Genomic DNA, 24,921 nt, shown 5'->3' on the forward strand with positions numbered 1-24,921 from the left:
ATCCTCAACATTTCCTGAAGGAAACAGAAGGACAGTATACATCATTTAAATATTATATCATTTATAATATCATACATCATTTATAACTGAAGCCTACGCAGATAAATAGTTCACCCTAAAGGCTTATTATCTCACCTTCAGAGAAAAAATTAATTCTTAGGGAAAGAAAGGAAAACAATACACAGATAAGGGTCAGCTCAAAGTGATCACACTATAGTGTTTTCTTTCTAGTTTTCTTCATTTTTCAGATTTCTACCACAAAGAAAAATAAATTTAAGCTCAAAATATATCAGTTAAGATTTTTAATAAAATAAGTTTACAGTAAGGCACAAATGAAATCTTTCTAGGATTTAATAAACTTAGCCATTTCAAGTGATTAATTGTATTTAGATTCCCAGGTTTCATGATTGCAAAGGCAGGGGCGTATACAAATGGCCAGGCAGTAATTAGCTCCTGGTTTATCTTTGCCTGATTCATTTACAATGGAATATTCGCATGTTTCCTCCAAGGGCGCTGTACCTTCTTGCTGGCCAGGACATCCAGGTCACAGCAGATTCGGGCACGTGTGGAAGAAGGCTGGATGATGTCGTCCACAAACCCTGGGGAAGCACAGGAAAGGAAGCGGATCACCTGCTGCCCACCAACCCCTTACGTGGTGCTCGATGTGGGCACCACCTTCTGGGGCCAACAGTGTGCACAGGGCCCAGGCCGACACAAGAGCGGCTCGGTCCTGCAAACCTCCCCATGACCCCAGGAGCCCCCTGTTCCTCTGGCGGGTCCCAAACTGGCCCAGAAACATTCAGCAAGAAAAGGAAAATGTGACCCCTCTTCCATCCTGTCAAGATGGAAGTGCACTTTTATTTTTTAAAACTCACTACAATCATTCGTCCCATCCTGTGCATAAGTCCGTCTTGCCACTTTACTTTGCCACTCTTCCCATCAGGAAGTGGACTGTACTTCTTCACCTGGCCTTGTAAATTGCCTTGGCCAGTAGAATGTAGCAAGAGTAACACTGCAACTTCCACACCCAGGCCTCAAGGCACCTTCTCTCCCCTCTCACCCTCTTGCTGCCCTCAGGACACCCTGCAGAGCAGCGTGGACTCACCTCCCAAAGAATAAGCAACCCCGTGAAGGAGAGTCCAGCTGACAGCCAGCACCAGCCATGTAAGTAGGGCCACCACGGACTATCCAGCCCCAGCCAGGCAGCTAGATGACATACTTCCATGACTGATGCCAGCAGAACCACTACCCAGCTCAGCCCAGACCAAATGCTGACCCTCAGAACTATGAGGGGAAGGTGCAGGGAGGTTATTTTAGACCACTTTGTTTTGAGTAGATTTTTCACAGTACTGGGTAACTGGAACACCACAGAGATTTAGCCACTTCAGCAATGTTTTCTTGACCTGTTACAAAGTGGCCCATACAGGCCCCTCTGCCCTTAAGTGATGACGGCTCATGGTCCAGCCAGCCCTCACTAGTCTCCAGACTCAACAGGAAGGGCAAAGGTAGGCCTTCTGGAGCAAAATAAGCAGCAAGCAATCCAACAACTGAGCCAAGCCGCTCTCCCCACCGCAGGCCCACCTCTCACGGCTGCAGGAAAAGGGTTGGCAAACTTCTCGATGTACTCTGCCTGAGCAGCCTCCACGTTCTCGTGCCCTTTGAAGATGATCTCCACAGCACCCTGTCACGAGAGGAGTTGGTGATCGTCCTGGAGGCCCCCGGAGACCAGGGTAGGGCCCCCCTCCTCTCAACACCACTGGGAGTGATTGCAAATGTCTCGGTAAACAAAGTGTACTGGAGAGCAGTGGCCACACAGGTGCCTGGAGCGGCCGCCATAACCCCACGGCTGCAACGGATGCTCAGCCACGGCTCCAATGACCGGGTGGCCCAGACCACGGCATCACCTGCCTCCCTAGATTCTGTCCTAACCTCTCCAAGTGCGTTTGTCCTTCTCCGAGTCTAAGATATTTGGCCTAGTTTCCACTGTTAAGAGTCAAGGTCCCTGTATCAAGGGAAGCAGAATGCTGTTACACTTTTTCATTATCCTGAGCCCTGAGCACACAACTCAATGGCCAGAGGCAGAGAAACTATAATGCAAATGTAGAAAAATGAGGACTGAGAGAGAAGCCTTCCTGTCAGAACCCCTAAAAGTCAGCTTGGGGAGGTTGGGGCCTGGGAGATACCTGGTTCAACCCCGACAGCTATTTCAAAGCAGGAAAGGAGTGGTGGGTAGACTAAGCAACAGAAGGCACCCTGCCCAGAGTCAGCAGGGTCAGGACTACAGCTCAGCCTCCGGGGGCTGCAGGAGTGGCTCCAGGCCCTCTTGGGAGCTGGGGATGGGGTTGGGGAAACATCCAGTCCTCCAACAACTAGTTCAGCTGACTCAGCCCTTTCCCTTCTACTGAACCCCTGAATCCACTCAAGGTGCCTACTACCTGGGTCTGTGCCTGAAGTGAGAGTGCAGGAGGGGGATTGCCAAGGTCCAGACCCCAACTCCCCAGAGGCCTGGCGACCCCAGGGGCCCAGGCCTTTCCCAACACTTCCCAGCTGTGCGGGGAGAGTGGAGTCCCTGGAGCCAGGAGAAGGGAAAGCTGGAGGGTCTTACCTTTGCTCCCATGACTGCAATCTCTGCCGTGGGCCAGGCGTAGTTGGTGTCACCACAGAGGTGCTTGGAGCTCATGACATCATAGGCACCACCGTAGGCCTAGAACAGTCCCAAATGCTGAATGTTAGTGCCTGAGTCAACCAGATCATGTCCCTATAAGACCCCAGGAAGCCAAGTGAAATGAGGATAAAAAGCAAGACTGGCCCTCCTGGGCTCCTGAAGGCCCAGGGCTGGGAGGCCCGGGAATACCAGGGTGCAGCCACAGGCCTTTCACAGTTCACAGTCATGGTCTGCCGGCCTTTCCCCACTCCCAGATGAGCAGGGACTTCTCTGCTGGGCGTGTCTGCAGGACCATCCACGCCAAGCCATCCTCAAGAACTTGTTAAGGGGAGTGAGGCATAGACTCCTTCCAGCACTGCTGACCCTCTTGGCCAGACCCCCAACCCCCAGGCCCCGCCGCTGGGGGTGAGCAGGCTCCAGCCTGAGCTCCTCACCTTCCTGGTGATGACCGTCACTTTGGGCACAGTGGCCTCTGCAAACGCGTACAGCAGCTTGGCGCCGTGGCGGATGATGCCCCCATACTCCTGCGCGGTGCCTATTTCACGGGCAAGTTACTGGATCCCCACAGAGTCTCCCCAGGGCCCACCCCCACTCTCAGCTGTGAGGGCTTCCCCTTCCCCACAGGGCTACCCCCAGCCAGCCCTACCCTCCAGACACCCAGAGGATGGCAACGTCACAAATCCTGAGGGAACTGTACAAGAGGACCTCCAAATAAAGCGGGCGTATCACTGGACAAAACCACCTCTCCTGGCCCACCTCCATCAATGACTCACCAGGCAGGAAGCCGGGGACATCCACAAAAGTGATGAGGGGAATGTTGAACGAGTCACAGAATCGGACGAAACGAGCCCCTTTCACAGAAGAATTAATGTCCAAGCAGCCTAGAAAGGGAGAGACCAGTCCAAGCCCCACCCAAACTGGGCAACCATTCAGAGCTGGTTTCCACAGGGGTACCAAAGTTTCATCATCAGAGAAACTAAAGGAGAGCTTCATACTCCAGGAAAAACAGGGGAGACAGGAGAATCCCCCTGGCACTGGCCAGAGGACCCAGCGGTGGCTCAGCCCCGGGGGCTGGCACCACACCCCAGCAGAGACATCCAGTCTTTGTCTGGTGAACTGAAGGGCAGCTGTCACCTGAGGCACAGCCCACCTCACCCCTGGAGCCGCAGTGGGAGGCCTCATCCAAGGGCTGGTCTTCTAGAGTCTGTGTAGTTGGAATTGGATTCTGCCTCCATCAACCACAGCCATGTGTTTGGGGAAATTACTTCCTGAGCCTGAGACTCCCCACCTGAAAAGGAGGGATGTTACTACCCCTATTATGGAGGTGGTGGGTTAGTCGCTAAGTTGTGTCCAACTCTTGCGACTTCATGGACTATAGCTAGCCAGGCTCTGTTCATGGAATTCTCCAGGCAAGAGCCCTGGAGTGGGTTGCCATTTGCTTCTCCAGGGATCGAACCGGGGTCTCCCGCATTGCAGGCAGATTCTTTACCAACTGAGCCAGCAGGGAAGCCCTACCATAGTTTAAAGATTAAAGGAGATGGTATCGGTAAAATCCCACAGAATAGAATAAGAGCTCAATTCCTAGTAAATCCTCTCACCCAGAACAGTCTGCAGAGTGTTCTATGAGGTCAGCATTATCCTGATACCAAAACTTCTTGTTTTGGGACAAGAAAATGCAGAGCAAAATCCCTCATGAACACAGATGCAGCGAGTCCTGAGATAGTATAAAAACACTGGCAAGTGCAGTTTAACCCAAGAATCCAGAGTTGATCTAATGTGTGAAAAGCAGTGAACTTACTAAAGGAAAAAAACAATACGGTCATCACAACAGACATAAACATCTGAGAAAATCCAATATTCATAATTAAAAACTAGCACTAAACTATGAGTGCAATGGAACGTCTACTATCTGATAAAGAATGTCCATAAAAAACTTAAGTACTCCTGGATCAGAAGAATATATAAATCCCCAAACTGAACTATGCCAGTGCTGTCCAAGAGAACCTCCTATGATGATGAAAATGTTCTCTGGCTCTGTTATTTGTTGACATAGTAACCACTAGACACATGTGGCTACTGAACACCTGAGATACGACTAGGGAAAGTGAGAGACTAAGCTCCTAATCGTATTGAATCTTAATTACTTATACTATTTTATTATTTCAGATTTAAAGCTTAATAGCTAGGCTAGCATAGCTGGACAAATTTGCATTTTCAAGCAATTCCTATCAAAATCATAGGAAATGCCTTTGTAGAAACTGATAAGCAGATTCTAAAATTCATATGGTAATACAAAGAAGATAGACTAGTCAATGGTATTTTTTTAAAACAGCAGTATCAGAAGACTTCCCTAGCTGACCTGAAAACTCACAAAAGCAGGGTTTCTCCACCTTGGCACTACCAACATTTCAGACGGAATAATTCTTTGCTATGGGGGTTTGACTTCTGCATGTAGAATGTTTAGTCACCATCTCTGGGTTAGACACACTAGATGTCAGGAGCCCCCCTCCACCCCTCACTCCCACTGGGACAATCAAAATTGTTTCCAATATAGCCACATGTTCCCAGTACATTGAAACTGTTCCTAGTTGAGAACCACCAAGAACTATAAAGCTTCAGAAATCAAGACAAGATGGCAGAGGCATAAAGGTGGGCAAAACCAGCAACAAAACAGGACAGATGGAGAAGAAATAGACCCAGAGGACTGATTTCAGACCACACACCAAAACAATGTGGAAAGCAAGTCTTCTTAACAAACGGTAATACTGTTTCACTCCATACTCTACACACGAAAATCAACCAAAATGGATCAGAGAGCTTAACATAACCCACGACCACAAAGCTCCGAGAAGGTGACTTGGACTGTCTTCGAAACCTTGTAGTAGGCAAAGATTTCCCGGACAGGACACAAAAAGCTCTAATCAGAAGTCAAACACTGATAAAAAGGATTTTACCACTTTTTAAAAATAATGTGAGTCAAAAGACTTAAATAAATAAACAAGTCATAGACCATGAAAAAAATATTTAAAATACACAAATCTGACAAAGGGTTCACATCAGAATATGTAAAGAACCTTAAAAATTAGCAATAAAAAGACAACTCAAAAAATAACAACAATAGGCAAAGCTTCCCTCTTGCTAAATGCGTTTTCTGAGATGACAGAATGTTCTGTATCTTATTTTGGATGCATTACAGGTTCAGAGTTTCCCCCTGGGTGGGGAGGATCCCTGGAGGAGGGCATGGCAACCCACTCTAGTTTTCTTGCCTGCAGAATCCCATGGAGCCTACGGTCCATAGGGTCACAAAGATATGACTGAAGTGATTTAGCACACATCAATTGTCAACCTGCCAAAACCCACCCAAATGAGCATGTAAAAGCTGTGCATTTTATGGTCTGTAAATTATAACTCAGTGAAAAAAAAAATGTTTTAAATCTCCCCTCTTCCCTCTCTATCCAAATCTATGTTAATAAAGAATGTGAATGATGAGTCCTGGGATGAAGACAACTCTAAGAAACCACAAGATGGAAAAGAGGTCAGAATAAAAATCAAAAGGAAGAAAAATATGAGCAATGACAACCAAAACAAGATAAAATCACTGGGGAATTGAAAATAGTCAGAAATGGAAAACCTGTGACCCTGAGTCAAGAGTGGGCCCTAGGTCCAAGAGCTTGGCTTCCTCACCATAGTCCAAGCCTGTCAGAGCATCTGGCACCCAGGGAGTCCAATGAGCCCTGGCTAATTCTACAAGGAAGAAACAAGAACCGGTGCCAAGGGGGAGGAGAGAAAGGGGAGAGGAGTGCGAGCTTGGGATTAGCAGATGCAAACCAGTATACAAAAAATGGATAAACAAGAAGGTCCTACTATATAGCATGGGGAACTATATTCAATACCCCATGGTTTATCATGAATATGAAAAAGTATATATACATTAATATATGTATAACTGAATCACTTTTTTTGTACAGCGGAAGTTAACACAACATTGTAAATCAACTACATCAATAAAAAAGGAACATAAATGAGAGCCATGACAGAGGCCTCCTCTGTGAGCCTCTGACACTTTAGGACACGCCATAAATATCACAAAGAAAATTACAAAGTCAGAAGGAGGGAAGCTGAAGAACCACAATGGAACCAAGTATTCAGACCCCAATCAGGGCTCAGGAAGGCCCTGGGATAGAAGTCTAGGTATCTGAAGATAAAGTTTCCAGAATAAGCCAAGCAGTTTCTTCAAAAGTGAGCCTGTGAGAGTGTGCCTGTACCGGAGGGTACCAGAACCTGCAGACATGCTCTTGGGACAAGAAATCTCTTTGTGCAGACACAGGAAATCATGTGAAGCCCACGCCAGGGACAGACACAGTGAGGAGGAGGAACTCGAGAATATGTGAACAGATGAGAACTTACCACAGAAACAAAATGCACATTCAGCATGTGTAAACACAATTTCTAAACACAAAACAGTGGGACAGACAGCACCTAGCTCCTATCCTCAAAGAGAAGCAGCAAAAAACAAGCAGAAACAGTCAGAACTAACTTTGTCAAAATTCTGAAACAGGCAAGTTAACTAAGCAAAAGCTGAAATGGGAAAAAAGGCAATTTAGAAACTGCAGAAAAGCTTTGTGGCATTTTGAATTACACTTGCCCCACATTCTCCCTGGTTCTAGAGGAAGGAAAAACGACCTCAGACACAAACCACCATGTAAGTCTGTTCTACCTTGTGTGAGGGTGCCCTGAAAGATGACGCAAGCCTTTCATCTCTGTACCTAACTCAGAACTCACCCAGACCACAAAAGTAGCAGCCAACACTCACTGTGAGAAAAAAGAACCACCGACAGTCATCTGGGGCAAGAGATTACAGTTGATATCATCTAAGGCCAGGGAGGAAAAAAAACAGGCAGAGTGGGGGTTTGGCGGGGGTGGGGCAGAATTTGGACATTCAAGAGCAACTGTATATACAAGGAACTTCAGAAAGAGGCAGATATGCCTAGGGCGAGATGTATGCTTGGAAAAGATCTGAGAAGGGAAATTAGAAAGTACCTTGAATAGATCAGTGAAACAAAACAGAGAGCCCAGAAATAAACCCACAGAGCTAAGGGCAATTAATCTTCGACAAAGAAGGCAATAGTGTACAATGGGAAAAAACAGTCTTTCAGCAAGTGGTGTTAAGAAAGTTGGGCAGCAACATGTAAACCACCCTCTGAGCATACTCAAAAAGAAATTCAAAATGGCCGAAAAACTTAAATGTAAGACAAGACACCATAAAACTCCAAGAACAGTACACTGGCAAAACATTCTGACATAAATCGTACCAATGTTTTCATAAGTCAGTCTCTCATAGCAACAGAAATAAAAGCAAAAATAAACATATGAGATCAACCAAGCATATAAGCTTTCAAACAGCAAAGAAATCCATAAACAAAATGAAAAAGAGAAACTTCCAACTGAGAGAAGATATTTGCAAATGATGCAACCAGCAAAGGCTTAATTTCCAAAATATATAAACAGCTTCTACAATTCAATAACAAAAAAGCAAATAACCAACCAAAAAATGGTCAGAAGGCCTAAACAGACATTTCTCCAAAGACACACTGATGGCCAACAGACACATGAAAATATGCTCATCGCTGCTAATTATTAAATAAATGTAAATCAAAACTACAATGAGGTACCACCTCACATCAGTCAGAATGACCACATTAAAAAGCCTAGAAATAATAAACGCTGGAGAGAGAGCAGAAAAAAGAGAATCTTCTTACACTGTTGGTGGGAATGTAAATGAGTGCAGTTCAATGCAAAACATTATGGAGGTTCCTCAAAAAACTAAAAATAGAGGTGGAGTATGACACAGCAATCTCACTCCTAGGCATATACCCAGAGAAACTATACTTCGAAAAGACGCCTGCATCCCTATTGTTCATAACAGCACTATCTACAACAGCCAAGACACGGAAAGAACCTACATGTCCAGTGACAGAATGATGTGTGTGGTGTATACACACACACAATGAAATATTACTCAGCCATTAAGAAGAATGAAATAATTCCATGTGCAGCAACATGGATAGACTAAGGGATTTTCACATTAAGTGAAGTAAGTCAGAAACAGATAAATACCATATATCACTTCTATGTGGAATACAGAATATGACACAGATGAACACATGCACGAAACAGAAACAGACAGAGGACAAACATACTTATGGTGGCCAAGGGGGAGGGTGTACGGGGAAGTCAAATTAGGAGTGCGGTTATGAGCAGGTGTAATCTATTCTATAGACAGTGGATAAACAACAAGGTCCTACTGTATAGCACAGGGGAAAATATTCAACACCCTGTGATAAATCAGAATGCAACTGACTATGCAGTATAGCAGAAATTAACACAAAACTGTAAATCAACTGCAGTTCAGTTCAGTCGCTCAGTCGTGTCCGACTCTTTGCGACCCCATGAACTGCAGCACGCCAGGCCTCCCTGTCCATCACCAACTCCCGGAGTTCACCCAAACTCATGTCCGTTGAGTCGGTGATACCATCTAACTATACTTGAATAAAATTTTTCTAAAAAAGAAAATACCTTGAGATGAATGAAAATGAAAAGGAAATCATAACATTACAAAACAAAAGACCTGAGAGGATCTTAAGCTTTAACCTTGGGCTGACCCCTAAGCTCTGTTTAGCCAAGTGTTGAAAGAAAGCCTCAATACAGAGCCAAATTGCAAAGATTAAGAGAGATGTTTTCTTATCTATTTTGGCACCTCAGTCAAAAATAGTAGTTGGATACTAGCTATGGAAGAGAACAAGGAATACAGCCTCTGCAAAAACAGTTAGGAAAAGTCACTAGACAAATGGACTACTACAGCATTCAACAATCAAAAAACAACAAACTCTGGAAAAGGGGGAGAATATGATTCCAGAGTTTAACACATTATAATATTCAAGTGTTCCGTTTTCAACAATAAAAAAAAAAAGCATACAGAGAAACAGGAAAGTAAAACCATTCAAATGAACCAAATAAATATAAACAATCATCCTTAAGGAAGCCCAGACAATAAATTTACTAAACAAAGATTTTAAAACAACTGTTTTAAATATGCTCACGGAGGTAAAGAAAAACATGAAGAAATAAACAACAAACAAACAGAAAACAGGAAAAAAATGCATGGGCAAAATGAGAATATCGATGGAGAAACAAATTATAAAAAGGAACCAAACAAATTCTATTACTAAAAAGTACAATAACGGAAACGAAAATATCGCTACAGGGGTTCAACAGAACTGAGGAGACGGGAAGAAGGATGAGGAATCCTGAAAATAACAAAACTTAAATTATCCAATCAAAGGAACAAAAAGAAAAGAAAAACTGAAGTGATTAGAGACTAACGGACTATGAATATCATGAAGTAAACCAATATATACAGCAAGTCAGGACCATAAGAAGGAGAGAGGAGAAACGGGTAGAGACATTGTTTGAAGAAATAATATCCAAAAAATTTCTCGAATTTGGCACAAGATGTGAAGAAGCAAAACCAAGAAACTGTAAGCCTAAGTAGAATAAACTCACACATATCCACACTGAGACACATTATAGTCAAACTATTTAAAGAAAAAGAATCCTGCAAGTAGCAAAAGTAAGTGATTAATCACATACAAAGAATCGTCAATAAGATTACAAATTGATTTCTCAGCAGAAACCATGGAGGCCAGAAGACAATGGGATACATATCTAAAGTGCTGAGAGTTCTATTTTTTTATTTATTTTTTTATTAAAGGATAATTACTTTACAGAATTGTGTTGTTTTCTGTCAAACCTCAACATGAATCAGCCATAGGTATACCTATGTCCCCTCCCTCTTGAACCTCCCTCCCATCTCCCTCCCCATCCCACCCCTCTAGGTTGATACAGGTCCCTGTTTGAGTTTGCTGAAACATAACAGCAAATTCCCACTGGCTGTCTATTTTACATGTGGTAATGTAATTTTCCATGTTACTCTCTCCACACATCTCACACTCTCCTCCCCTCTCCCCATGTCCATAAGTCTACTCTCTGTGTCTGTTTCTGCACCGCTGCCCTGTAGATAAGTTCTTCAGTACCATTTTCCTAGATTCCGTATATATGCGTTAGAATATGACATTTACCTTTCTCTTTCTGACTCACTTCACTTTGTATAATAGGTTATAGGTTCATCCACCTCATCAGAACTGACTCAAATGCTTTCCTTTTTATGGCTGAGTAATATTCCATCGTGTATATGTACTACAACTCCTTTATCCATTCATCTGTCAATGGACATCTAGGTTGCTTCCATGTTCTAGCTATTGTAAATACTGCTGCAATGAACAGTGGGATACATGTGCCTTTTTCAATTTTGGTTTCCTCAGGGTAGATGCCTAGGAGTGGGATTGCTGGGTCATATGGTGGTTTTATTCCTAGTTTCTTAAGGAATCTCCATACCATCTTCCATAATGGCTGTATCCATTTACATTCCTACCAACAGTGCAAGAGTGTTCCCTTTTCTCCACACCGTCTCCAGCACTTATTGTTTGTAGACTTTTTGATGATGGCCATTCTGACCAGTGTGAGGCGATATCCCATTATAGTTTTGATTTGCATTTCTCTACTAATGAGCAATGTTGAGCATCTCTTCATGTGTTTGTTAGCCATCAGTATGTCTTCTTAGGAGAAATTTCTATTTAGGTCTTTTTCCCACTTTTTGATTGGGTTGTTTGCTTTTCTGGCACTGAGTTCTATGAGCTGCATGTATATTTTGGAAATTCATCCTTTGTCATTGTTTCATTCACTATTATTTTCTCCCATTCTGAAGGCTGTCTTTTCACCAGGCTTAGTTCCCTCTGCTGTGCAAAAGCTTTTAAGTTTAATCAGGTCCCACCTGCTTTTGTTTTTATTTCCATTACTCTGGGAGGTGGGTCATAGAGGATATTGCTTTGATTTATGTCATCATGTGTTCTGCCTATGTTTTCCTCTAAGAGTTTTATAATTTCTGGTCTTACCTTTAGGTCTTTAATCCATTTTGAGTTTTTCTTTGTGTATGGTGTTAGGAAGTGTTCTAACTTCATTCTTTTACACATAGCTGTCCAGTTTTCCTGGCACCATTTATTGAAGAGGCTGTCTTTTCTCCGTTGTATATTCTTGCCTTCTTTGTCAAAAATAAGGTACCCATAGGTGCATGGGTTTATTTCTGGGCTTTCTATCTTGTTCCATTGGTCTATATTTCTGTATTTGTGCTAGTAGCATACTGTCTTGATGACTGTAGCTTTCTAGTATAATCTGAAGATAGGAAGGTTGATTCCTCCAGCTCCATTCTTCTTTCTCAAGACTGCCTTGGCTATTCAGGGGCTTTGTGTTTCCATATGAATTGTGAAATTTTTTGTTCTAGTTCTGTGAAAAATGCCATTGGTGATTTGATAGGGATCACATTGAATCTGTAGATTGCCTTTGGTAGTATAGCCAGTTTCACAATATTGATTCTTCCTACCCAGGAACATGGAATATCTCCCCATCTGTTTATGTCGTCTTTGATTTCTTCCTTCAGTGTCTTTCAATTTTCTGTGGACAGTTCTTTTGTCTCCTTAGGTAAGTTTATTCCTAGATATTTAATTCTTTTTGTTAAGGATTGATTCCTTAATTTCTTGTTCTGATTTTTCATTGTTAGTATATAGAAATGAAAATGATTTCTGTGTATTGATTTTGTATCCTGCATTTTGCTAAATTCACTGATTAGCTCTAGTAACTTTCTGATACTATCTTTAGGGTCTTCTATGTACAGTATCATGTCATCTGCATACCATGAGCACGTTATTTCTTCTTTTCCCATCTGGATTCCTTTTACTTATTTTTCTTCTCTGATTGCTGTGGCCAAGACTTCCAAAACTATGTTGAGTAACAGTAGTGAAAGTGGACACCCTTGTTTTGTTCCTATTCTTAAGGGGACTGCTTTCAGTTGTCACCATTGAGAATAATGTTTGCTGCAGGCTTCTCATATTTGGCCTTTACTATGTTGAGGTAAGTTCCTTCTATGCCCATTTTTTGAAGAGTTTTAATCATAAATGGGTGCTGAATTTTGTCAAAGACTTTTCTCCATCTATTGAGATTATCATATGGTTTTTATCTCTCAATTTGTTAATATGGCATATCAATTTGATCGATTGGCATATATTGAAGAATCCTTACATTCCTGGAATAAACCCAACTTGATCATGGTGTATGAGCTTTTCAATGTGTTGCTGAATTCTGTTTGCTAAAATTCTGTTGAGGATTTCTGCATCTATGTTTTTCAGTGATATTGGCCTGTAGCTTTCTTTTTTGGGTTGTCTTTGTTTTTGGTATCATGGTGATGATGGCCTCATAGAGTGAGTTTGGAAGTGTTCCTTCCTCTGCGATTTTTTGAAAGATTTTGGAAGGATAGGCATTAGCTCTTATCTAAATGTTCTACAGAATTCTCCTGTGAAGGAAGCCATCTGGTCCCGGGCTTTTGTTTTAGGGGAGATTTTTGGTCACAGCTTCAATTTCAGTGCTTGTAACTGGGTTGTTCATAATTTCTATTTCTTCCTGGTTCAGTCTCAGAGAATTGAACTTTTCTAAGAATCTGTCCATTTCTTCCAGATTATCCATTTTATTCCCATATAGTTGTTCATAATAGTCTCTTATAATCCTTTGTATTTCTGCATTGTCTGTTGGAACCTCTCCTTTTTCTAATTCTGTTGATTTGATTCTTCTCTCTCTTTTTCTTCATGAATCTGGCTAAAGGTTTGTCACTTTTATTTATCTTCTCAAAGAATGAGCTTTTAGTTTTATTAATCTTTACTATTGTTTCTTTTTCATTTATTTCTGCTAGGATCTTTATGATTTCTTTCCTTCTACTAATTTTGACGGTTTTTTTGTTCTTCTTTTTCCAGTTGTTTTAGGTGTAAAGTTCGGTTGTCTATTCAATGTTTTTCTTGTTTCTTGAGGTAGGATTGTATTGCTATAAACTTCTCTCTTAGAACTGCTTTTGGTACATCCCATAGGTTTTGAGTTGTCGTGTTTTCATTGTTATTTGTTTCTAGAAACTTTTTGATTTCCCTTTTGATTTCTTCAGTAACCTGTTGATTATTTACAAACGTGTTGCTTAATCTCTCCAGGTGCTTGTATTTCTTACAGTTTTTCTCTTGTAATTGATATCTAGTCTCATAGCATTATGGTCGGAGAAGATGCTTGATACCATTTCAATTTTCTTAAATTTACTGAGGTTTGATTTGTGATTCAAGATGTGGTCCATCCTGGAGAATGTTCCATGTGCATTTGAGAAGAAGGTGTATTCTTCTGCATTTGGATGGAATGTCCTGCAGATATCCATCTCATCTAATGTATCATTTAAGACTTGTATTTCCTTATTAATTTTCTGTTTTGATGATCTGTCCATTGGTGTGAGTAGGGTGTTAAAGTCTCCTACTATTATTGTGTTACTGTCCATTTCTCCTTTTATGTCTGTTAGTGTTTGTCTTATGTATTGAGGTGCTCCTGTGTTGGGTGCATAAATATTTATAATTGTTATGTCTTCCTCTTGGATTGATCCCTTGATCATAATGTAGTTCATAATGTAGTGTCCTTTCTTATCTCTTGTAATATTCTTTACTTTAAGGTCTATTTGTCGGATATGAGGACTGCTACTTCAGCAGGAGATCCAACCAGTCCATTCTAAAGGAGATCAATCCTAGGTGTTCATTGGAAGGAATGATACTAAAGCTGAAACTCCAGTACTTTGGCCACCTCATGTGAAGAGTTGACTCATTGGAAAAGACTCTGATGCTAGGAGGGATTGGGGGCAGGAGGAGAAGGGGACAACAGAAGATGAGATGGCTCGATGGCATCACCAACTCAATGGACGTGAGTCTGAGTGAAGTCCGGGAGTTGGTGATGGATAGGAGACCTGGCATGCTGCGATTCATGGGGTCGCAAAGAGTGGGACATCACTGAGCAACTGAACTGAACTGACTCCAGCTTTCTTTTCCTTCCTATTGGCATGGACTATATTTTTCCATCCTCTCACTTTCAGTCTGTATGTGTCTTTAGGTCTGAAGTGGGTTTCTTGTAGACAGCATATATATGGGTCTTGTTTTTGTATCCATTTAGCCAGTCTGTGTCTTTTGGTTGGAGCATTTAATCCATTTACATTTAAAGTAACTACTGATATATATGTTCCTATTGCCATTTCTTAATTATTTGGGGTTGATTTTTGTAGATTTTTTTTCTTCTCTTGTATTTCTTGGCTATGTAAGTCCCTTTAACATGTGTCATAAAGCTGGTTTGGTCATACTGAATTCTCTTAATTTTTGCTTGTCTAAAAAGCTTTTGATTTCTCCATCAATTTTGAATGAGACCCTTGCAGGGTACAATAATCTTGGTTGTAGATTTTTTCCTTTCAGTACTTTAAATATATGCTGCCACTCCATTCTGGCCTGCAGAATTTCTGCTGAAAGAGCTGTTTAGTGTATGGGGTTTCCCTTGTGTGTTACTTGCTGCTTCTCCCTTGCTGCTTTTAATATTCTTTCTTTGTGTTTAGTCTTTGTTAGCTTGATTAGTATGTGTCTTGGCATGTTTTTCCTTGGGTTTATCCTGTATGGGACTCTTTGCACCTCTTGGACTTGATTAACTATTGCCTTTTCCTTGTTGGGGAAATTTTCAATGATAATGTCTTCAAAAATTTTCCCATACCCTTTCTTTTTCTCTTCTTCTTCTGGGACCCCTATAATTTGAATGTTGGTGTGTGTGATATTGTCCCAAAGGTCTCTGATACAATCCTCAGTTCTTTTCTTTTTTTTTTTTACTTTATTCTGCTGTACAGAAGTTATTTCCACCATTTTATCTTCCAGCTCACTGATTTGTTCTTCTACTTCAGATATTCTGCTATTGATTTATTCTAAAGTGTTTTTAATTTCAGTAATTGTGTTGTCTGCCTCTGTATATTTATTCTTTAATTCTTCTAGGTCTTTGTTAATTGATTCTTGCATTTTCTCTATTTGTTTTTCAAGGTTTTTAATCATCTTTATTATTCTGAATTCTTTTTCAGGTGGTTTGCCTATTTCCTCTTCATTTATTTGGACTTCTGCATTTCTAGTTTGTTCCTTCATTTGTGTAGTATTCCTCTGCCTTTTCATTATTCTTTTTTTAACTTATTGTGTTTGAGGTTTCCTTTTCCCAGGCTTCAAGGTTGAATTCTTTCTTCCTTTTGGTTTCTGCCCTCCTAAGTTTGGACCAGTGGTTTGTGTAAGCTTTGTATAGGTGGGATTTGTGCTGAGTTTTTATTTGTTTGTTTGTTTTTCCTCTGATGGGCAAGGCTGAGTGATATTTTTATTTTGTTTGTTGTTTAGATGAGGCATCCTGCACAGGGGGCTACTGGTTGTTGGGTGATGCTAGGTCTTGTATTCAAGTGGTTTCCTTTGAGTGAGTCTCACTATCTGATACTCCCTAGGGTTAGTTCTCTGGTAGTCCATGGTCTTGGAGTCAATGCTTCCACTCTAAAGACTCAGGGCTTGATCTTGTGCTGGAGGCTGAAAGTCTGTGATCAAGGTACCTGGCGTGGTCAGGTGAAGAAACTCTTCCAAGCCACAGACTCATCAAATGATTCTCCCCTCTCTGAAGCCAGGTCCTAGAGGGATACCCCAGTGTGTGCAGCAGAAAGACTGCTAGGCAGAATGTGGTGGCAGTCTTTGCTCCCCCTATTTTTTTTAATGGTAATTTTATTTTTTAGTTTTTGAGAACCCTCCATACTGTTTTGCATACTGGCTGTACCAATATACATTCCCACTAATAGTATACAAGGGCTCCTTTTTCTACACATCTTTGCCAACATTTATTTGTGTTAATTTTGATGATAGCTATTCTGACAGGGAAATAGATGGGGAAACAGTGTCAGACTTTATTTTTGGGGGCTCCAAAATCACTGTAGATGGTATCTGCAGCCAGGAAATTAAAAGACGCTTACTCCTTGGAAGGAAAGTTATGACCAACCTAGATAGTCTCTGCATATTCAAAAGCAGAGGCATTACTTTGCCAACAAAGGTCCATCTAGTCAAGGCTATGGTTTTTCCAGTGGTCATGTATGGATGCGAGAGTTGGACTGTGAAGAAAGCTGAGCACCGAAGAATTGATGCTTTTGAACTGTGGTGTTGGAGAAGACTCTTGAGAGTCCCTTGGACTGCAAGGAGATCCAACCAGTCCATTCTGAAGGAGATCAGCCCTGGGATTTCTTTGGAGGGAATGATGCTAAAGCTGAAACTCCAGTACTTTGGCCACCTCATGTGAAGAGTTGACTCATTGGAAAAGACTCTGATGCTGGGAGGGACTGGGGGCAGGAGGAGACGGGGACGACAGAGGATGAGATGGCTGGATGGCATCACTGACTCGATGGACGTGAGTCTGAGTGAACTCCGGGAGTTGGTGATGGCCAGGGAGGCCTGGCGTGCTGCAATTCATGGGGTCGCAAAGAGTTGGACACGATTGAGCGATTAAACTGAACTGACTGATTCTGACAGGTGTGAGGTGATATTTCATTGTGGGTTTGATTTTTCATTTCCCTGACGATTAGCGAGGTTGAGGGTCTTTAAATGTGCATGTTTGCCATCTGCATTTCTTCTCTGGAAAAATGTCTATTCAGTGCTTCTGCTCTAGTAATTTCCACTCCTGGGTATGTATCCAAAAAAAAAAAAAACCACCACTAATTCAAAAAGATACATGCACTCCAATGTTCATAGCAGCATTATTTATAATTGCCAAGATATGTAAGCAACCTAAGTGTCAATCAACAGATGAACAGATAGAGAAAAATGGTATATATGTATAATGGGCTTCCCTGGTGGCTCATACAGTAAAGAATCTGCCTGCAATGTGGGAGACCCAGGTTCCTGCTTGGGTCAGGAAGATCACCTGGAAATGGGAATGACTACTCCTGCAGTATTCTTGCCTAGAGAATAACATGGACAGAGGAGCCTGGTCAGCTACAGTCCACTGGGTCACAAAGAGTCAGACATGACTGAGTGGCTAACACTCATACATATAATGGAATACTACTCAGACATGCAAAGAATGAAATTTTGCCATTTGTGGCAACATGGATGGACTTGGAGGGCATTATACTAAGCGAAATAAGCCAGAGAAAGACAAATACTGTATGATATCACTTACATATAGAATCTAAAAAATATAAAAAACTAGTGTATACAACCAAAAAGAATCAGACACAGATGTAGACAGCAAACTAGTGGTTGTCAATGGGGAGAAATAAGACAGGAGGAGCAATGTCGGGGTAAGAGAGTGAGAGGCACAAGGTATAAAGTAAGCTACAGGGTACATTACATAACATAGTGAACACAGTCAATATTTTACAACTATAAATATATGTACAACTATAAATATTTTTAATTATAACCTTCAAAAGTTGTGAATTACTATATTGTACACTGTAACATATTATACAAAATATATACTTCAATTAAAAATTTAAGTAACAAAGTGCTGAAAAAGTAAAAGCTCAACCAAGAAGTCTATACTTGGCAAGCTGTCCTTCAAAAATGAGGGACAAATTAAGACATTTCTAGATAAACAAGCTGAAGAGTGTGTTACCACTATGCCTGCCCTACAAGAAATGGTAAAGCAAGCCCACCAGGTTGAAATAAAAAGATAGTGGATGGTATCACAAAACCATATAAAGAAATCAAGATCTCCAGTAAAGATAACTACATAGGGAAATATGAAAGTCATTATTACTGTATTTCTGGTTATTATTTCTGGCATTATTACTGTAATACCACTTTTTATTTCTTACATGATTTAAAAAACAAATTCAGGGAATGCCCTGGCAGTCCAGTGGTTACAACTCCACACTTTCATTGCCAGGGCCTGTGTTCAACCCCTGGTCAGGGAACCTAAGATTGTGTAAGTCATGTGGTGTAGTCAAAAAACAAAACAGCAACAACAAAAAACGCACTCCAAAAAGGTTCATTGGTGGAGAATTCTAAAAAACCTTTAAAAATGAAATTGCACCAGTTTTCTATGATCTCTTCTAGAAGATACAATCAGACAGTATATTTCATAACTCATTCTATGAGGCCATCATCACCCTAATACTGAAACAACATTACAAGAAAACTACAGACCAGTGTCTCTCACAAACATAAATGCAAGAATTCTCAACAAAATATTTAACAAATCAAACTCAGTAACAGACAAAAATAATTACAGACTACTTCCAGGTGAGATTTATCCCAGGTATGCGAGGCTGATTCAACATCTGAAAAATAGACTTCCCTGGTGGTCCAATGGCTAAGACTCCAGGCTCCCAATCCAGGGGGACTAGGTTTGATTCCTGGTCAGGGAACTAGATCCCACATGCTACAACTAAGAGTTCACATATTGCAACTAAGAGCTCTTATGCCACAACTGAAGATCCTCATGCTGCAACAAAGATCAAAGACCACATGTACCACAACTAAGACCCAGCACAGTCAAATAAATAATTTATCTGGAAAACAATTCACATATCCCACTACATCAACATCTAAAGAAAAACTACATGAACATATCAATAGATGAAGAAAGGCATTCACAAAACCCAGCATCTCATGATTAAAAACTCCCAACAAAAGGGGAAATATTCTTAACTTAATAAAGAACATCCACAAAAACCCAGAGCCAACATCATATGTAATGATGAAAACCTAGACATTTTTCCACTAAGATCAGGTATAAAGGCAAGAATGTGCCCTCTCACCACTCCTTGTAAAAACTGTACTGGAAGTCCTAGCAAATACAATAAACCAAGAAAAGAAAATATATAGAAGCCACACAGACTGGGAAGGAAGAAATCTAACGTTGTTTACAGATGACACCATTGTCTATGTAGAAAATCCTATAGAACAAAAATACTGCTGAAACTAATAATTACAGCAAAGTTGTAGGATCCAAAGTGAATTTACTAAAGTAAATCACTTTTCTATATACCAGCAATGAATTTGAAACTATCAGTAACAACACAACACCATTTACATTAGCACACACCCCTCTGCCAGAAATAAATATATAGGCATAAATCTAACAAAACAAATACAAGATCTATATGAGGAAGATTACAAAACTCTTACGTAGAGTTTACAAAGATTACAAAACTCAAAAAGCTAAATAAGTGAAGAGATATTCCATGTTCATGGATAGAAAGACTCAATATCATCAAGAGGTATGGTATTGGTGAAATAAATGAGGTATGGTATTGGTGAAATAAATCAATGGAACAAAATAGAGTCCAGAACAGACTTACATAAATATAATAAAGTAATTTTTGACAAAGGATCAAAGGTAATAAAATGGAAGAAAGACAGTCTTTTTAACAAATGATGCTGAAACAACCAGACATCCCTATCCAAAAAAACTGATGTAGACCCAAACCTTATACCTTTCATCAAAAATTAACTCAAAATGGATTCACAGACCTAAACGTAAAACACAAAACTATAAAACTCCTAGAAGACAACATGGGAGAATACTTAGGTGATCCTGGGTATGGCAGTTAACTTTTTAGATACTCTACTTTCAAAGGCATGATCCATGAAAGAAATAATTGGTATGCAGGACTTAAAATTAAAATTTCTCCTCTGTGAAAGACACTATCCAGAGTATGAGAAGACAATCACAGACGGGGAGAAAATACAAAACACACAGTCTGACAAAAGCCTGCTATCTAACATATACAAAGAACTCTTAAAACTTGTGAAAGAATTTCAGTCTAAAATAGGATATAAAATGGAGAATCTCATACATTTGTCCTCAGGGAGACAAAACTTAAAAAACGTATTTCTCTAAAATGCCTGATTTACTCAACACCAATAGTGCCCAAATTTTCTCAGATGACAGGGGGTTGACCAGGGGCTGTCTCATATCAAACTCGGGAAGTTTAAAAAACGGGAGATGACCCAGGTCGGGTTGGACTCAAAGAGGGGGCTGAGTTTTGTTTCTGTGGCTAAACTGATTTTTATCTGCTCAGGAAGTTTTCAAGGCTGGTCTCCATTTGTTGTTTATTTAACTGACTCTTAACTGAACTCTCCCCTCTTTACATTCCTTGTCCATAAATACAACCTGCCCCAAACCCTCAATGGACTCATCTGTAACTTGCTACGGTTTGCTTGTCCTGAATTACAGTTCCTCTGCTATTCCTGAATAAACTCATTTTCTTGATCTTGTTTCAGTTCACCTCTATATTTAGGTCAAACAAACTCAACAATAACAACCCAATCAAAACAATGGGCAAAAGACCTGAACAGATCCCTTACCAAAGACAACACAGACAAGGCAAATAAGCATATGAAAATATGTTCTACATCATATGTCATCGAGGAAATGCAAGTTATAATGAGATACCACTACACACCTATCAGAACAGCCAAAACTCAGAACACTGACTCCAAATGCTGAAAAAAGATGTGGAGCAAGAGAACTCTTCTTACAGCTGGTAGGGATGCAAATTAGCACAGCCACTCTAGAAGACACTTTGGCAAACTAAACATACTTACAAATTTACTTACAAGCAAAACACACTCTTACTTGTTTGAGCCAGCAATCATGTTCCTCCATATTTACCCAATGAGGTGAAAACTTATGCATGTCCACATAAAAACTTGCATATGTATTTTTAGCAGCTTTATTCATAACTGCCAAAACTTAAAAGCAGCAAAGACATTCTTCAGTAGATTAATAGAAAAATGAACTGTAATATAACCAGACAATGTAATATTAACGCTAAAAAGAAATCAGATATTAAGCAATGACAAGACATGGAGGAAACTTGAACCACAGAGTAAACAGCTTTATCAGGCCAGCTTCTCCCATATAACAAGTTGGAACGGGGCTGATCCAAAAAATCTACATACTGTGTGATTCTAACTACACAGTATTTTGCAAAATTTTGGAAAACTATAGAAACAATAGACGCATGAGTGACTGCCAGTGGTTATCAGGCTATCAGTGTTATGGCTAAGGGAGTGATGAATAGGCAGAGGAATTTTAGGGCAAGTGAAACCATTTAGTATGGTGCTGCAAATGGTAGATACATATCATTATATATTTATTAAAACCTACAGAAATGCAAAGTGGTTCAATATACAAAAATATCAATCAGTATGATATACCACATTAATACAACAAAGGACAAAAGCTACATGGTCATCTCAACTGACACAGAAAAGGCATTTGGCAAAATCTATCACCTTTCATGAAAAACACTCAGAAAACTACAAACAGAAGGAAATTTCCCCAACATCATGACCATGTACAAAAACCTACAGCTAACATCCTATAATGAATAATGAAACACAAAATTCTCACCCTAGGATCAGGAACAAGACAAAGATGCACACTAGTACCACTGCTACTCAACACTGTGCTGGAAGTTCCAGCCAGAGCAGTTAATAATGAAAAGGAATCCAAGTTGGAGAGGAAGAAGTAAAATTACTTTTATTTGGATAAATATGATCCTATGTATAGAAAATTCCAGAGAATTTACAAGAAAGCTATTCAAGCTACTAATTTCAACAAAGTTGCAGGTTATAAGATCAGCAAACCAAAAGCAGGTGCATACTTGGCTTTCTATACGCCAATAATGAACAATTTGAAAGGGAAACCGAAAAAGGAATTCCATTTACAATAGCATCTAAAAGAATAAAACAGTGAGGAGTAAATTTGACCAAGAGGTTACTTAAAGACTTATGCAGTGAAAACTACAAAATACTGCTGAAGAAATAAAAGAAGACCAAAATAAATGGAAAGACATCCTGTGTTCATGGGTCAGACTTTACATAGTTAAAATGTCAATACTACACGAAGTGATCAATAGACTCACTGCAATCACCATGAAACTTCCAACATCCTTTTTCGCAACAGTATAAAGGCCAATCAATAGTCAAATTCATATGGAACTGCAAGGGGGCTACAAAATAATCTTGAAAAAGAACAGCACAAGAAGACTCACACTTCCCACTATTAAAACTTACTACAAACCTACAGTAATCAGAACAATGTAATACCAGCATATGGACAGACATGTAGATGAAAGGAATGGTATTGAAAAGCCAGAAATAAATGTATACATCTCTAGACCATTGATTTCTGACAAAAATGCCAAGACCATTGATTTCTGACAAAAATGCCAAGTCCATTCAATAGGAAAAGAATAGTCTCTTCGGCAAATGATGCTGGGATAACTAAGTTTCTACATCCAAAAGAATAAAGTGTGTGGGGGGGGGCAGTCGTAAGACGGCAGAAGAATCGGATGGGGAGACCACCTTCTCCCCCACAAATTCATTGAAAGATCATCTGAACACTGAGAAAATTCCACAAAACAACTTCTGAACGCTGGCAGAGGACACCAGGCACCCAGAAAGGCAGGCCACTGTCTTCAAAAGGAGGTAGAGCAAAATATAAAAGATAAAAAGAGAGACAAAAGAGTTAGGGATGGAGACCCGTCCCAGGGAGGGAGTCGTGAAAGAGAAGAAGTTTCCAAACACCAGGAAACCCTCTCACCGGCGGGTCTGTGGGGAGTTTTGGAATCTCAGAGGCCAACAAAACTGGGAGGAAAAAATAAATAAATAAAATCCACAGAGTACAACCTAACTGCAACTCCCAGCAGAAAAGTAGCCCAGAAGCTTGCATCCGCCATGCTTGCATCTGCCACCAGCGAGCGGGGACTGAACAAGGAGGCACAGGCTGCATTGCTTAGGGCAAGGACTGGGCCTGAATGCCCTGAGGACAATCTGAGGGAGCTAACCTGAGATAGCAACCCAAACTGTGGGATAGCTAAAGAGAAAAAAAAAAAAAGAGAGAGAGAAAGAGAGAACTTTCCCATGAAAAGCTCTAACCTAAGGCACTGCCAGGCCCACTCACAGAAAAAAGGACTGAGCGAATACCAGAGGAGAGCTAGCTGGCTGCGGACTGGCCCATCCCGTGCCGGAGGCAGAGAGGCAGGCGGGCAACAACCAGAGCTGGAGGGAGAGGGGCAATCTCTGCCCCACAGACGGCATCCTCCACCAAACTGTGAGCAGGCCCCCAGTTGCTAACCAAGTCTTCCTGGGATCGTGGACAGTTGACATCCACCAGGAGGGTTGCAGCCAGAGATCAGCTCCCCAGAGGAGACACGGCACACCTGAGATGGTGCTCCCACTGCGCACATAGGAAACCAACTGGCTGGGACCAGGGAGGTGATAAGATGCACCGCCCCACCTGGGGAGACTGCGCTCGCCAAGCACCTGGTTGCCTGAGCTGCTCGGACCTGGGAAGGGCACAAAACGCAGGCCCAACTGAGTCTGTGCCTTTGTGGAGTACTCGAGAATCTGAATCTGAGCAGCTTAAACCTGGGAAGTGCACGCAATCCAAGGCCCACTTTAGATAGCTCCCCTGCAGAGCAACCTGGAGCCTGAGTGGGGTAGACCAGGAAAGCACACACGCTGTGAGTCGGGGCAAACCCAGTGTGACCCAGACATGGCGAGCACTACCCACACACACCAGTGATATTTGTTTGCAGTGTTCCTCCCTTCCCACAGCACAACTGAACAAGTGAGCCTAAATAAGTGATCACCTCTGCCCCCTTGTGTCAGGGTGGAAATTAGACACTGAAGAGACTTGCAAACAGAAGAAACCAAAATAAACAGATGGAACCACTTTGGAAGTGACAGGTGCCACAGATGAAAATCCTGTAATTCGGACCAACGTTGGAAGGTGCCTACAGACCTCGAGAAGAAGTATAAGCTGGAACAAGGAACTATCTGAAACTGAACTGACCCCACACTGCCTACAACAGCTCCAGAGAAATTCCTAGATATATTTTACTATTATCACTTTTTAAATTTTTTAAAATTTTAAATTTTAATTCCTTTAGTACTCCATTAATTTTCATTTTTATAACCTACTATTACCTTGCAAAAAAAAAACAACCCTATTTTTAAAGCAAATTTCATACATATTTTTTATAATTTTTCTGATTTTGTTTTTTTAATATTGTATTTTTGAGAGTCTAATCTCTACTCCAGATTTTTTATCTTTGTTTTTTGGTATTTGTTATCAATTTTGTACCTTTAAGAATCCAATCTTCAGTACCCATTTTAACTTACGAGTGTGATTACTGGCTTGATTGCCCTCTCCCCCTTTTGACTCTCTTTTTTCTCCCCAAGGTCACCTCTATCTCCTCCCTACCCTTCTCATTTCTACCCAACTCTGTG

The 24,921-nt window shown here is 40.9% G+C and overlaps 1 protein-coding gene across 2 annotated transcripts in view; it reads right to left on the reverse strand.

Annotated features, from left to right (window-relative positions):
• Positions 1-287: 287 nt before the first annotated feature.
• The window catches only part of PCCB (propionyl-CoA carboxylase subunit beta), a 95,897-nt gene continuing 71,263 nt past the window's right edge, over positions 288-24,921 (reverse strand). For both annotated transcript variants that reach the window (XM_061427707.1, XM_061427712.1), the window contains exons 11-15: positions 3,439-3,546; positions 3,100-3,200; positions 2,606-2,704; positions 1,582-1,681; positions 288-599 (exon numbers count right to left, since the gene is read on the reverse strand). In XM_061427707.1, coding sequence (XP_061283691.1) covers positions 478-599; positions 1,582-1,681; positions 2,606-2,704; positions 3,100-3,200; positions 3,439-3,546 — 530 coding nt within the window. In that variant the 3' untranslated portion in view covers positions 288-477. The remainder of the gene's footprint in view (positions 600-1,581; positions 1,682-2,605; positions 2,705-3,099; positions 3,201-3,438; positions 3,547-24,921) is intronic.

Source organism: Bos javanicus, chromosome 1 (genome assembly GCF_032452875.1).
Source record: "Bos javanicus breed banteng chromosome 1, ARS-OSU_banteng_1.0, whole genome shotgun sequence".
In the NCBI taxonomy this organism is placed as follows: domain Eukaryota; kingdom Metazoa; phylum Chordata; class Mammalia; order Artiodactyla; family Bovidae; genus Bos; species Bos javanicus.